At 41.8% G+C, this 12,973-nt stretch overlaps 1 protein-coding gene across 1 annotated transcript in view; it reads right to left on the bottom strand.

Annotated features, from left to right (window-relative positions):
• ube2e1 (ubiquitin-conjugating enzyme E2E 1) overlaps positions 1-11,058 on the bottom strand; it is a 33,626-nt gene extending 22,568 nt beyond the window's left edge. The window contains exons 1-3 of the mRNA XM_063010449.1: positions 10,957-11,058; positions 5,423-5,589; positions 2,126-2,176 (exon numbers count right to left, since the gene is read on the bottom strand). Of these exons, the coding sequence (XP_062866519.1) occupies positions 2,126-2,176; positions 5,423-5,580 (209 nt within the window). The 5' untranslated portion in view covers positions 5,581-5,589; positions 10,957-11,058. The remainder of the gene's footprint in view (positions 1-2,125; positions 2,177-5,422; positions 5,590-10,956) is intronic.
• Positions 11,059-12,973: the final 1,915 nt, after the last annotated feature.

Raw genomic sequence — 12,973 nt, forward strand, 5'->3', positions numbered from 1 at the left:
CTGATTTCAGAGCTGACAAGACACTTTTAAGGTCAAATATGGTTCGGGTGACACAGCAGTCACATCAAGTTCAAGTTATTAAATTCTTAGTGGCTGAGTGCTTAACAGACATGATTGGCTGTGTGATGAAGGATTCTCCACATTGGTGCTGCATTAGCAACTTCTTATTCATGGTCATGTTGCCGGCACAAATAGCGGAGGACCACATGGGGCATAGCGTGACTGGCCAGTGTAATGATGCGGCTGGCAAATTCACACGTTTCGGAGGGGGCGAGTGCTAGTTTGTATCCCTCCTCGACCAGTGTACGTACAGGAAATTGAAAATGGCTAAACTAACAGTAAAAGATGGGGACAGTGACAAAATAAAATCGGGACATACTGCACACACACATACAGAGCAATCGAAATCGAAACTGAATGTAGGTGTGATTTTAGGTGTGGCAAAAAAGAGTCATAGTTTTGAACCATGACACACGTCCACACCCGCTCTCAGTGAGAAATCAATTCTCACAACAAGGTCTAGACGCAAACACAACGTACTGCTTACATCAGCATGGACACAGCACATCTCGGCTATCGGGTTCAGTTATTGTTGGTAACAGACATAATCATGGAGGCTTGCTCCTAAAAATATTCCCCCCTCTGTTTTTAGCAACAGAAATGAAACTGCACATAGAACCAGAAATACTGATGCCAGGAAACTGGTAACTGCTTTATCATTGTTTTTATACCCAGTAATAAACATCTATACAATATGGGCAAAGATATGTGAACACCCCACAACCCCTAAACCCACAGTATCAATAACAGCATCCACTCTTCTGGAAAGACTTTTATGAAGATTAGAGTTTGTAGTGTGTGATGTTGGATCACAAGGCCTGGCTTAAAACAGACATTCCAATCCATCCCAAAGGTGTTCAGTAGGGTTGGAGACAGGACTTTGGGCAGGCCACTGAAGTTACCTTTACTAAACTCGACAAACAAAACACAAATTTGGCTCTATCCACCCATCAGTTTGTGACCTAAAGCTTAAGCACAGCTGGATTACGCAGCAGGACGACGATCCGAAACACACAAGCAAGTCCATTCAATCACGAGGAGGAGGGAAAAATATAACAGTGCACACAGCTTTAAATCATATTCTGGCACATTGTGATGCCAAATTCCATGCATATCTGTGTTTGGATATGAAATCCATTTTTCTCTCAAGATTCCATCATCCAGTCCATGTTCACCCACATCACAGCTTCCATAACACAAAACAGTACACGCTGTGTAGATGACCATCAGAGCATTTTATAATCAACAGAAATATTCGTATTTGCAACAATTCACTGTGATGCAGGCTTGTTCTACTGAGTCAAGTTCAGGAAACCCTGAGACGTCTGACATATATAAACCTTAAACATGTTCCAAAAGAAAAGTTTGGATTACGTAAAAATGGTGAAGTAACATAATTGAACGGTGGCCAAATACAGTCATATAGAAACTACAACATGAACTTGTTCCATCATTTCTTCTTTCAGTGTTTGCAGCATTTTAGATGTTTTTTCGCTGGGATCTGTGACCTCCTGGAAGTCGTTGAGCCCTTGGACAAATTTTAGGGTGTATTCACCCCTGTTTCAAATTACCTCCATTTAAAGGTAATGTATCTCCCTGTGGTTCATCAGAGTTTTAAAGTCAAATATTGTTAGACCCCTTTTCAGATAATTAAAACTGTTTTTTTATCATACCTCTCAAAGACATCCGTTACCTATTTCAGTATTCCAGCTTTTCCACTGGCAGCTGAAATAGCTCAGATAGGAGAGCGTTAGACTGAAGATCTAAAAAAGGTCCATGGTTTAATCCCGGGCTTCGGCAGTAAAAGGGCTGTTTCAAAACATCTTAATCCATCCACCCATCCATCCACTGATCCATCCACCGATATCCATTCATCCATCCATTCATCCATCCATCCATCCATCCATCCATCCATCCATCTCAGCCATATGTAACAATATGCCTCCATTCAAAGTCTTTTTATTTAAGTCCCTTAGATTGCAATGTCAAAAGTTACGCCAACAGCCAGTAGACGTTTAAAACGTAATATTTAGTGACTCAAGTGACACCAGGGTATTTTACCTACCTGCAGTTCGGCGGAGGATCCAGCATGATGTCAGCTAGCTCCTTCTGAATTCTGAACAAACAAGCAAACAAAAACACTTAAGTAATGACTAAGACATTGCATCTGTAGTAAAGCTGCATCGTAAAACAAGTGCCCTTCCATAATGTAAATCATTTTTTTATATATATATAATTAAAGCCAGTATGTAAATGAAGCAAACAACTCCATGTAATTTACTGATGCAACCTCAGGATGTAGATAAGTGGGCAAGAGCATGTGTTTGGTACACCAACAAAACAGTACAGGCCAGAATGCTTGACCCCTGTAGTAAAAGTGTCAGGTGGATGCTCTGTGTGTGTATGTGTGTGTGTGTGTGAGCGTGTGGAGCTATTTTTCACTGGCATGGTTGAGATCTTTCCCTTAAAAAGAAGGGTCACTAGTTGCATTGAGCTGTGGTGACAAACCCCAAAAAATAAAACAAATCTGGCAGGTTAGTGCACTCCACCACAATCCTTTATATACTTGAAGAGAAAACATTTTTTGGGTTGAACTGTGTATGACCCCATTACTGTTTCAGCTGTTGTCTTACTAAGACACTATTATCTAGTACCCCAACAATGCCATGGAAAAAAGTGCCAAATAAATAAACAAATACTTATGATTTCAATAGCGTAGAGAATACTTCGCTTTGACCTCAGATTCTGCTTAATGCATCTTCAGATGGCTGCGGGTTTACCCACCACTGCTATTTCAAATTCTTATTTCCTCACCCACTGCCACAGATGTTTCCTCTTATGACCCTTTCATAGTCTGACTTGTTATAAGTTCTGTTAGTCAGACAGCGGACACGCCCCACACAAGCCTTATACATACATACACTCACCAGCCTTTTCATTAGGTTTACCCACGTACTCTGTACATATGTTGGCCTTTTTAAAGCACCACCTACTAGGGATGTCCCGATCCGATCTCAAAGATCGGGATCGGGGCCGATCAAGGCATTTTTTAATTGATCGGAATCGGCTTTACTAATCCCGATCTTAATCCCGATCTTTTGTGTTACGTCAGCATGTCCGCTGTGTGGAAATACTTTAAATTGAAAAGTAAAACAAGTCCAGCAGTGAAGTGTAACGTCTGCAGTGTGAGCGTTTCACGAGGCGGTGGGAGCAGAGCTGCGTTCATGTGTGAGAGTGTGTGCGAGTTAAGGATCACACCGGTTTACAAAACAACGTAGTGATGCACTCGTTTAATAAAGAAATAAATGCACAGTATATTCACATATTGTCGGGAGCAGAACACTTTATTAACTTCTGTTACGGTACCGAATAGCCGACAGTTGAGTCAAGCACGCTATTTCATGTTCTATGGAAGGACTAAAGGGTCAAAACACACTCACTTCGTGTACAAACGTCCATCAAACCATTGTCACAATACAAGCACTTTAAGAACTGGCTTTCCTTCATAACAAGAGCCTTTCCATTTTATTTTGGTATTCAGGTTTTACTGTAATGCTTTTAAGTAACTTTTTTTCTTATATTCAAGTTAAGCTGCTTTCTGTTCATTTTTTTTCTTTGAATGTAAAGTTTAAAGTAAAACTAATTATCTCACTCATTTTGATTGATTTTGTAAAAATACAAAAACATTAAGCAATAGCTTGGATGCAGCATTTTTCCCTTCAGCACTGCAGAGCTATTTAGTTGTTAAACATATACACTGGATTAATTTGAATAATTGTAATGTACTTGAAGTGTGAACAGTATTATCCAGTTCTTATCTAGACAATGTCTAAAAAATACAAGTATCGTTTGAGAATCGGTATCGGATCGGGATCAAAATTAATAATCGGGATCGGTATCGGGAACAAAAAAACGTGATCGGGACATCCCTACCACCTACTATATGGATGCACTTTGCAGGTATACAAGAACTAACTTTATGCCTGCTGTTGCTCAGGTTGGTTTGTACATCCTTCTACCACAACTATTACTCAAAAGAGACTCAAATAGGCCCCTTGTTGACCCACTATGTGGATAGTGGGCCGTTCTCAGCACTGAAATGACACTCTAGTGGTAATGACATGGTTGTGTTTTGTACCAGTATGAGGGTAAAAACACAGCAGTGTTGTGGGGATTTTTAACACCTTTATGTCAATTCTGAATTAAATGGATTTGTTCTAATTAAAGCTGTGAGTAAGAGTAACAGAAAAACAGCTTAAGTCTTTAACTTTATACTTACAGGGTATGTGTTCCTAATAAAGAGACCAGTAAATATGAACCATATTTAGGGGGGAAAAAAAAGATCTGCAGCTGTACTTAATACACTTACATCATAACACACCATACTATCACATCACTACCATGTTAGTGTCATTACACTGAGAATGGTCTAGCACCCAATAACATCTGATCAGTGGATGCTCTATATGTAAGGTCCTACCTAATTCACGGCCGTGAAAAATGCGTCACGGACCGTAAAAGGAGCCGTTTCCCATGTAAAATGCAATTTGCTTTGAAATTCGAAATGTAAGGTTTAGCGATTTAAAAAATTTTTTTCGCAAAGTGTATGAAATGTGAGGCGCAATATACGGCGTTCCTACTAATCATACGAAAATTAAGTTAGTGTGACAGACTTTTCTGTGGTGTAGTGTCCTGACAATGTTTGATGTAGGTGTTTACGTATTGAGTGCATTGTGTCCCTTTGGGGATTCCATAATCAATGGAAAAGTGTGCTTCTCTACACACGTGATCATCTCTGTGTAGTCTGTGCTGTGCCTCAAAAGAACAAAGCTCCTGATATGATGTTTGTCTATGTACAGTTTCTTTCTTTCTTTATAAACTTAGCAAACTCTAAAGACGCTTGGTTACACGAACAAGTCTAAAGCAGCGAAAATTACACAACTCGGGTTCATAAGTTTGGAAAACTTACAACCAGTTCAGTGGATGCAGTGGTCAGTGTGTCTAGACACGGATGAATTTTAGGTTTACATTTAACTATTAAGGTAGCTGTGCTGTGTATTTTAGCTTCCATTTATTCTATCATGTGTGGGTTTTTTTTTGTTTTGGTTTTTTAATCTAGGTCTATGAAACTAAGCACATTTTCCCATGAATTTAGCAGAGACCTATTTATGAGCCTCTCTTTCAAATCATGTACAAGATAAAGTGTACAGAGCAACCCACAAGCACATACATGACAGGTGTAGGTCATAAAATGTCCAATAAACATAACTAAAAGATGGGTGAATCTAATAAAGTGGCTGATAAGTGTAACCACAAGTGCCAATTTAAGAAAGTCAGTAGTTTTACTATCAGCATTTCTCACCTTTTGGCACTGGTTGAAAGTAGTTTAGATTTGTTACTCATGGTGGATTTGCTCTCTTTTTTCTTGTTAGGCGTGTCTTTGTCTGACTGCTGATGGACGAAGGAGGAGGAGGATGATGAGGAAGAACTTGATCCGGCAATGGAGTCCTCGTCAGACATCCTCACAACCTTGAAAGAAAAAAAAAAACAGAAGCTAAGCACCATAATGTGTCACAACTTTTCACACCACTACTACATATACTGTAAAAGTTATTTGGGGTCCCAAGCTGAACCCTAAAGTCTTCTATGGAAGATTGCCTTTGTCTTATATACATATACACGTGTACAGTACAACAAAACTCTTTCTTCCCATATCCCAGCTTGCCTGGAAGCTGGGGTCAGAGCGCAGGGTCTACCATTGTACAGCACCTCTGGAGCAGAGAGGGTTGCTCAAGGACCCAAATGGCAGCATAGCAGAGCTGGGATTCAAACTCTCAACCTTTCGATTAATAGCCCAAAGCTCTACCCACTAGACTACCTCTGTCCTAAAAAGAACCAGTAACAAAAGGTATCAATTAGAACCCCTTTACATTAACAAGAACTCTTGATGATTTAGAATGGCCACTTTCTAAAGAAATTGTTGCACTAAGACAGGCTCCATTTAGCACCCTATAAGTTAGGTGAACCATTGAGGGTTCTATAAAGAACATTTTACCACAAAGGGTGTTAATTGCCCCTTTCTGTACATGAGCTTACAGATGCCCGAGGCTGGGCAGCAGAAAGAAAAGATTAATCTAGTAGAGGGAAATACGGCTAAACATATTAATGTAAGAAGTCTGTGAGAAGGCAAGTTCTCCCCGTCTCCCTGGGTTTCTTCCAGGTGCTTCGGTTAAATATTCAGAAGATGGATTGGCTACTCTAAAATGTTTTCAATTGTGAGTAAATGTGTGATGCTCTGCACTGGACTGGGGCCCTGTCTTATACATTTCCATGCCTTGCAGTTAGTGCCGTCAGACCCCCGGGACCCTGACACAAACAGCTACTGTAATTATTTATATGAATTATTCATCTTATTATTATTTATGATGTAATCAGGTGGCACAGCAGTCGCAAGTTCGATTCTCAGCAGAGCCACCGACCTGGCCAAACGACCACACGAACAAAGTTAGCCGTGTTTGAGGGGAGGGACGGTCTGAAGGGAGGGAAGGTCAGACAGGATCTCATCCTACTGCTACTGTAATATGCGGTCTCCGTGACGTGGGTGTCTCCATGCGGGATTTGGCTCTGTGTGGAAAGCCAACACTGGCAGGTGATAAGAAGTGGCAACAGACTGGACACGTGTCAGATTAAATTTAATGGCTTGGTTGGTCCTTGGGACTGACTACTTTAAACAGCTCCTAGGTACGAGTAAGTGAGTAAGAGGGAACGTTTTTCAACCTATAATTCATTGGCAACTTGTCCAGTGTTTGAGTGGCATCAGACCCACTGAAACCTTGATCTGCACAGAACAGTTGATGATAAAAAAAATGCAGAATGCAGATTTGCTAAACAAACTTAATCAAGCAGTAGAACAAGAAAGAAAACATCAATATGAACGACAGATCATCATACAATTAGAAACCACAAAAATCACCACAAAGAGCTAAAACTATTTGGCCACAAAAAAAATTATACATTTGGCATCTCGAAATGTTCTACATCCTGTAGCTCTGGGAAAACCCTAAACATTCAGTTCATAGCCTATAAACTAAACTGAACAACTGTCCTACATTTAAAAAGGATAACAACTATCCCCTAAATGAAACCCTGGGACAGATTTTAATAGTATATTGTACAACACTGTGTGAACCTGCTCTTATCACAGGCTGGATGAGTAATTTCATAACTCAGTGGCTTATGAAGAGATTAGCCTGCTCTGCTGAACCACGTTTGCTTTGTATGCACGTCTGGAAAGATTCTGTATTTATTCGGAATGTACACAATAATGGACTGACATCGGCTTTGTCAATGTAGGAAAATGATTAGAAGGTTGATTCTTCACATTAACTGTAAAGACAGGGTGATTGTTTAGAAAATCTAAATTGTGTCCAGCGAATCCCCTGAAAATTAGATTAAAGATTAAAACTGAAAACACCAAGATTTTGTAGTTTGTTTGTTTATTAGGATTTTAACGTCATGTTTTACACTTTTGGTTACATTCATGACAGGAACGGTAGTTACTCATTACACAAGGTTCATCAGTTCACAAGGTTATATCGAACACAGTCATGGACAATTTAGTGTCTCCAATTCACCTCACTTGCATGTATTTGATTGTGGGAGGAAACCGGAGCTCCAGGGGGAAACCCACGCAGACATGGGGAGAACATGCAAACTCCACACAGAAAGGACCCGGACCGGACCGCCCCACCTGGGGATCGATCGAACCCAGGACCTTCTTGCCCAAGATTTTGCTGAACCACTGGTGCTTGCACAGAACATTTTTATCTTTTGAGATGTTATTTATTTGTGTATTTATTTATTATGTTTTTTAAGACAAGTTACAGGTGGTCAAAGAAAATCACAGCGCAACCGGACAACTTTCACTGCACATGACATGACATACAAGTTCTAGTTTTGATGGGAAGTAGGCACAGTTGAACAGCTTGTTGAGTGGGTTGAGCACAGCAACATGGGCATAGGGGACCTTGGTTTAAAAATCCCCTCTGGTTACAGTCCGTTACAGGTTTTTATCTGGAAACCCGTTGTACTGGAAAAAGGGGGGGGTGGGTATCTCAGTTTTCTCACAATTACTAAAAACACACAGAAGGTGAATTCTAAATTGCTCCTGTGTGCGAGTAGGAAGGTGAATGTTGGGCTTGGCACATAAATGCTTCGAGGTACGTAAAATCAATTTTAGATGTTGCTGCATATCAAATGGTGTCAGGACGGCACTCCTGATGCAAGGCATGTAAAAGCTGAATCCTCCGTGTCTGTATGCCTTCTTCTAGGCTCAAACTGTAATTGTGTTACAATTACACATTATAGGCATATCATAAAAGAGCAGTTTAATAAAAACCTTACCAAGCCAGCACTGTTTTAGAAGTACAAACATATTTATGACCGTTTGTTTGTTTACTAGAATTTTAACGTCATGTTTTACACTTTTGGTTACATTCATGACAGGAACGGTAGTTACTCGTTACACAAGATTCATCAGTTCACAAGGTTATATCAAACACAGTCATGGACAATTTTGTATCTCCAATTCACCTCACTTGCATGTTTTTGGACTGTGGGAGGAAACCGGAGCTCCCGGAGTAAACCCACGCAGACACAGGGAGAACATGCAAACTTCACACAGAAAGGACCCTGACTGCCCGACCTGGGGATCGAACCCGGGAGGCGACAGTGCTACCCACTTAACCACCACACCACCCCCTACGACTGAAACCATGGAAAAGTGAAATCGGCCTTGGGACCGACACCCTCCAACACCGTCAACCCTGAGAGTACTAACTTTTATAACCGCCATAGATATGGGTACACTTCATTAGCCTGTGTTAGTATGTTCTTTGCCCAAGTGTGTTGCCCTTACACCGACCAGGATGAGGGGGTTTGTAAAAACCAAACAACAGAATATTATTAAGCTACACAAACTCAACCGAGCTGCAGTACTATAAAGATTTTTCATTTTCAATCGGCCAGTGTATCCTGGTCTGGGTCACAGCAGGCCCATTTCCACCAGGAAACACTGGGCACAAGGCTTGAAGACCTTGAACAGGGTGCCAACCCATCGCAGAACTTTAAATATATGAAAAATAAAGATACTTTTTAACTTTAGATATGTATCCAATGTTTACAAAACACATAATGAGGGGAAAAATAGGGGGAAATTTAACCATTACTATGAAATCAGATTAACATCCAAGCAGTTGCTTGATACAAAAATCCTTTAGATTCCGAAGAACCAAAACATCTAGAAACAAAAGAGAAACTTTTTAAAGAACCAAAAATGTTGTAGTTCGACACCTTCTAGTTAAATAAAATATTAATTTTGCACCCTGGAGCGTTGCACAATGATTACACTTAAATATATGACACATTGGCACTAGGCAGTTGTAGCCTTGTGGTTAAGGTACTGGACTAGTGATCAAAAGGTTGCTGGTTCAAGCCCCACCACTGCCAGGTTGTCACTGTTGGGTCCTCGAGCAAGGCCCTTAACCCTTAATTGCTTAGACAATATACTGTCACAGTACTGTAAGTCGCTTTGTATAAAAGCGTCTGCTAAATGCCGAAAATGTAAAAGTAAACGTAAACCCTTAAATGGTCAAGGAAAACCCGGGATTCTTGTCCTGTGGCCCTGATCCACCTTCCTACTTTGCGCCGTCAGTTAATATACTATTAATGCATTCGTGCAGTCCAGAAGACAACTTTCACCAACGCATGCGGGGTGGCACGGTGGCTCAGTGGGTAGCACTGTCGCCTCACAGCGAGAAGGTTCTGTGTTCGATCCCCAGGTGGGGCGGTCCGGGTCTTTTCTGTGCTGAGTTTGCGTGTTCTCCCCGTGTCGGCGTGGGTTTCCTACGGGTGCTCCGGTTTCCTCCCACAGTCCAAAGACATGCTAGTGAGGTGAATTGAAGATACAAAATTGTCCATGTCCGTGTTCGATATAACCTTGTGAACTGATGAATCTTGTGTAACTACCCGTCTTGTCATGAATGCAACCAAAGTGTAAAACATGACGGTAAAATCCTAATAAACAAACCAACACTTGCAGCCTGTTGTGGCCCACCAAATCAATAATGAACCACTGATGTACCTCATTTTGAGAAAACCCAAGTACAGAACAGGTAAACGAATCATTCTAGCTATACGAGAGGCTCCAGAAGTGTTCAGTATCCAAAGAACCCAACAATAAGCCCTATTTTAGAAGCAGTGTGAGGTAAAATCCAGTATAATGATACGAATAGGAACGTTTAACAAGCTGGATGGATGATTTACTTCATAGCCCAGAAGGCTGTAAAGAGATTAGCCCGGTGACCCGCATGTTTGCTCTGTACGTATGTAAAAGCAGCCTGTGTTTATTTAAGAATCGACACAAAAGTGAACTGAATCGACTCCATGGTGAGAAAATCATAAGAAGCTATTTGTGATTTTTCACGTTAATGAATCAGTTCGGTTAGATGAGGTGAAAACAAGCCGGGGCGACGTCGCGCATTTTCAGGACTCGGTTCACTCTCCCCCCGGCTATTTCCACTCAGTTCGAGTTGAAACTTTCACCGCTATACGTGAATTATGTTGTCATTATTGTATCGTACCGACTCTATAAGCTAAACTACACGGTAAAATCGAATCGAATCGAATCGAATCGGCCGAACCGTGGCGACATTTTACTGACCGTTGGCTTTCTTCACAGCGTCTCGTGCTCAAACACGCGACAGCCAACAACAACAACAGACCGATTCTTCCCCCAATTCCTCCTCATAACCGCCATCACCGGTCCATCACTCGATAAAACAACCAAGCCGTTCGTAATTTAAACCCCAGGTTGAATATTAAAGCATCTTTCGCTACCTTTCTTTGTGTCTGCGCCTCTTCCGCCGCCTCACGCGTGTGCGTTTCTCCTCTCGCCGAGCGGAAGTGCAGTGGCGGTCCGGCCCACAGTGACTGACTGCAGCACCTTCAGCTAACTGCCCTTATGAGCTCCTCCAGCTGAGGAAACCCAGCTCATGGACAGCCATGTTTACTCACAATTATCAGCTTATTCTAATCATTCTATTACAGAAATACTGTTTAACATGTCAAACAATAACGTTTATTTAACCTGAAGCAGAACTGTAACCCACCAAAGGTTTTATTTCCTGCAAGTCCTGCCTGAAGAAGCACCTGAACAACACAAAGCTCCTACTAGTTCATTTCTATTTATTTTACTAACTGCGTCATTAGAGTTACTGTGGGTTCAACACCACCTGAAAACACTGGGCGCTAGTCAAGAATATACCTATACAGGCAAGGACGGATTAAGGATAGTCTGGGCCCCTGGGCCCCCAAAAGCATGGCTAGGGCCCAAAAGCATGGCTAGGGCCCAAAAGCATGGCTAGGGGCCCCAAAAGCATGGCTACGGCCCCCAAGAGGCCCTGGGGTCAAAGTCCCTAATGGTCAGAGGATCCTTAAAATGGAGGGCCCTCGGAAATAAAAATATATTGTATCATAAATGTTGATAGGCATCGCAAAATGTTTTGGGCCAGGGCCCCTGGGCGCTGGCCCCACTGGCCCGGTCAGTAATCCAGCCATGTATACAGGGCACCAGTCTGTCACAGGGCACCCCTAAAATACACATTTACTCACTCACATCTACTGGGGGAGGCACGGTGGCTCAGTGTGGGTAGCTCTGTCGCCTCACCGCAAGAAGATCCTGGGTTCGATCCCCAAGTGGGGCGGTCCGGGTCCTTTCTGTACGGAGTTCTTCCCGTGTCTGCATGGGTTTCCTCCTGGGGACGTGCAAGTGAGGTGAATTGGAGATCCAAAATTGTCCATGACTGTGTTTGACATTGAACTTGTGCACTAATGAAGCCTGTGGTTAACCAGTAACTACATGTCCTGTCATGAATGTAACCAAAGTGTGTAAAACATGACCTTAAAAACCTAATAAAATAAAATAAGCATACCAAAATTATTCAGCTATAGGAAGCCATAAGCAGACAGAGGAAGGCCATTCCGACCCTCCTACTGATAGTGACCAGTAGTGGTGGGCGGATCGATCCAAATATCGATATTATCGATACCAACGTTGGTATTGGAATCGGATCGATACTAGTGTGATGGGATCGATAGTTTAGTTTGACTTTTTCTCAGCTACATTCAGCATGTTTCTCCCATTTCGTCAGAAAGTAAAGTAAAATTATTAAAAAGTATCGGTATCGATATCAGCGATACTGGCCCTGTATTTACTTGGTATTGGATCGAAACCAAATTTTGCAGTATCGCACACCACTAGTGACCAGAGGTGATGATCAAACCCAGATCCTTAGGTTTACCCGGGGAAAACTCATGAACCCTTCATACAATATGGGACATTTTGTATGACTCTTTTTAATCATAAGATAAGATATTCTTTATTTGTCATATATACAAATACAGTACAATGAAATTCTTTCTTCGCATATCCCAGCTTGTTTGGAAGCTGGGGTCCGAGCGCAGGGTCAGCCATCGTACGGCGCCCCTGGAGCAGACAGGGTTAAGGGCCTTGCTCAAGGACCCAACCGTGGCTGCATAGCAGAGCCTGGATTTGAACCGGAATCGTCCGGTTGATAGCCCAAAGCTCTACTCACTAGGCTATCACTGTCCCTAATTTGTCATTTGCCCACTGTCATTTGCTCAAAAGTATGTGGTTGCCATTGTCTGATTCTCCATTTTGAGATGCAGCATACATTTTTAACAGGGGACAGATCAAGCAGAATCAATTTAAGCAACACATTCTGTGTCTGTAAACCAACTCTGGTGTAGTGAGTGGAGAATGAGGCCTGGTATTGTCTTGCTTAAGACAATACCATAACAATGGTAGAGACGACACCTGATGGCATCATGTGTC

This window comes from Trichomycterus rosablanca, chromosome 2 (assembly GCF_030014385.1).
Source record: "Trichomycterus rosablanca isolate fTriRos1 chromosome 2, fTriRos1.hap1, whole genome shotgun sequence".
In the NCBI taxonomy this organism is placed as follows: Eukaryota; Metazoa; Chordata; class Actinopteri; order Siluriformes; family Trichomycteridae; genus Trichomycterus; species Trichomycterus rosablanca.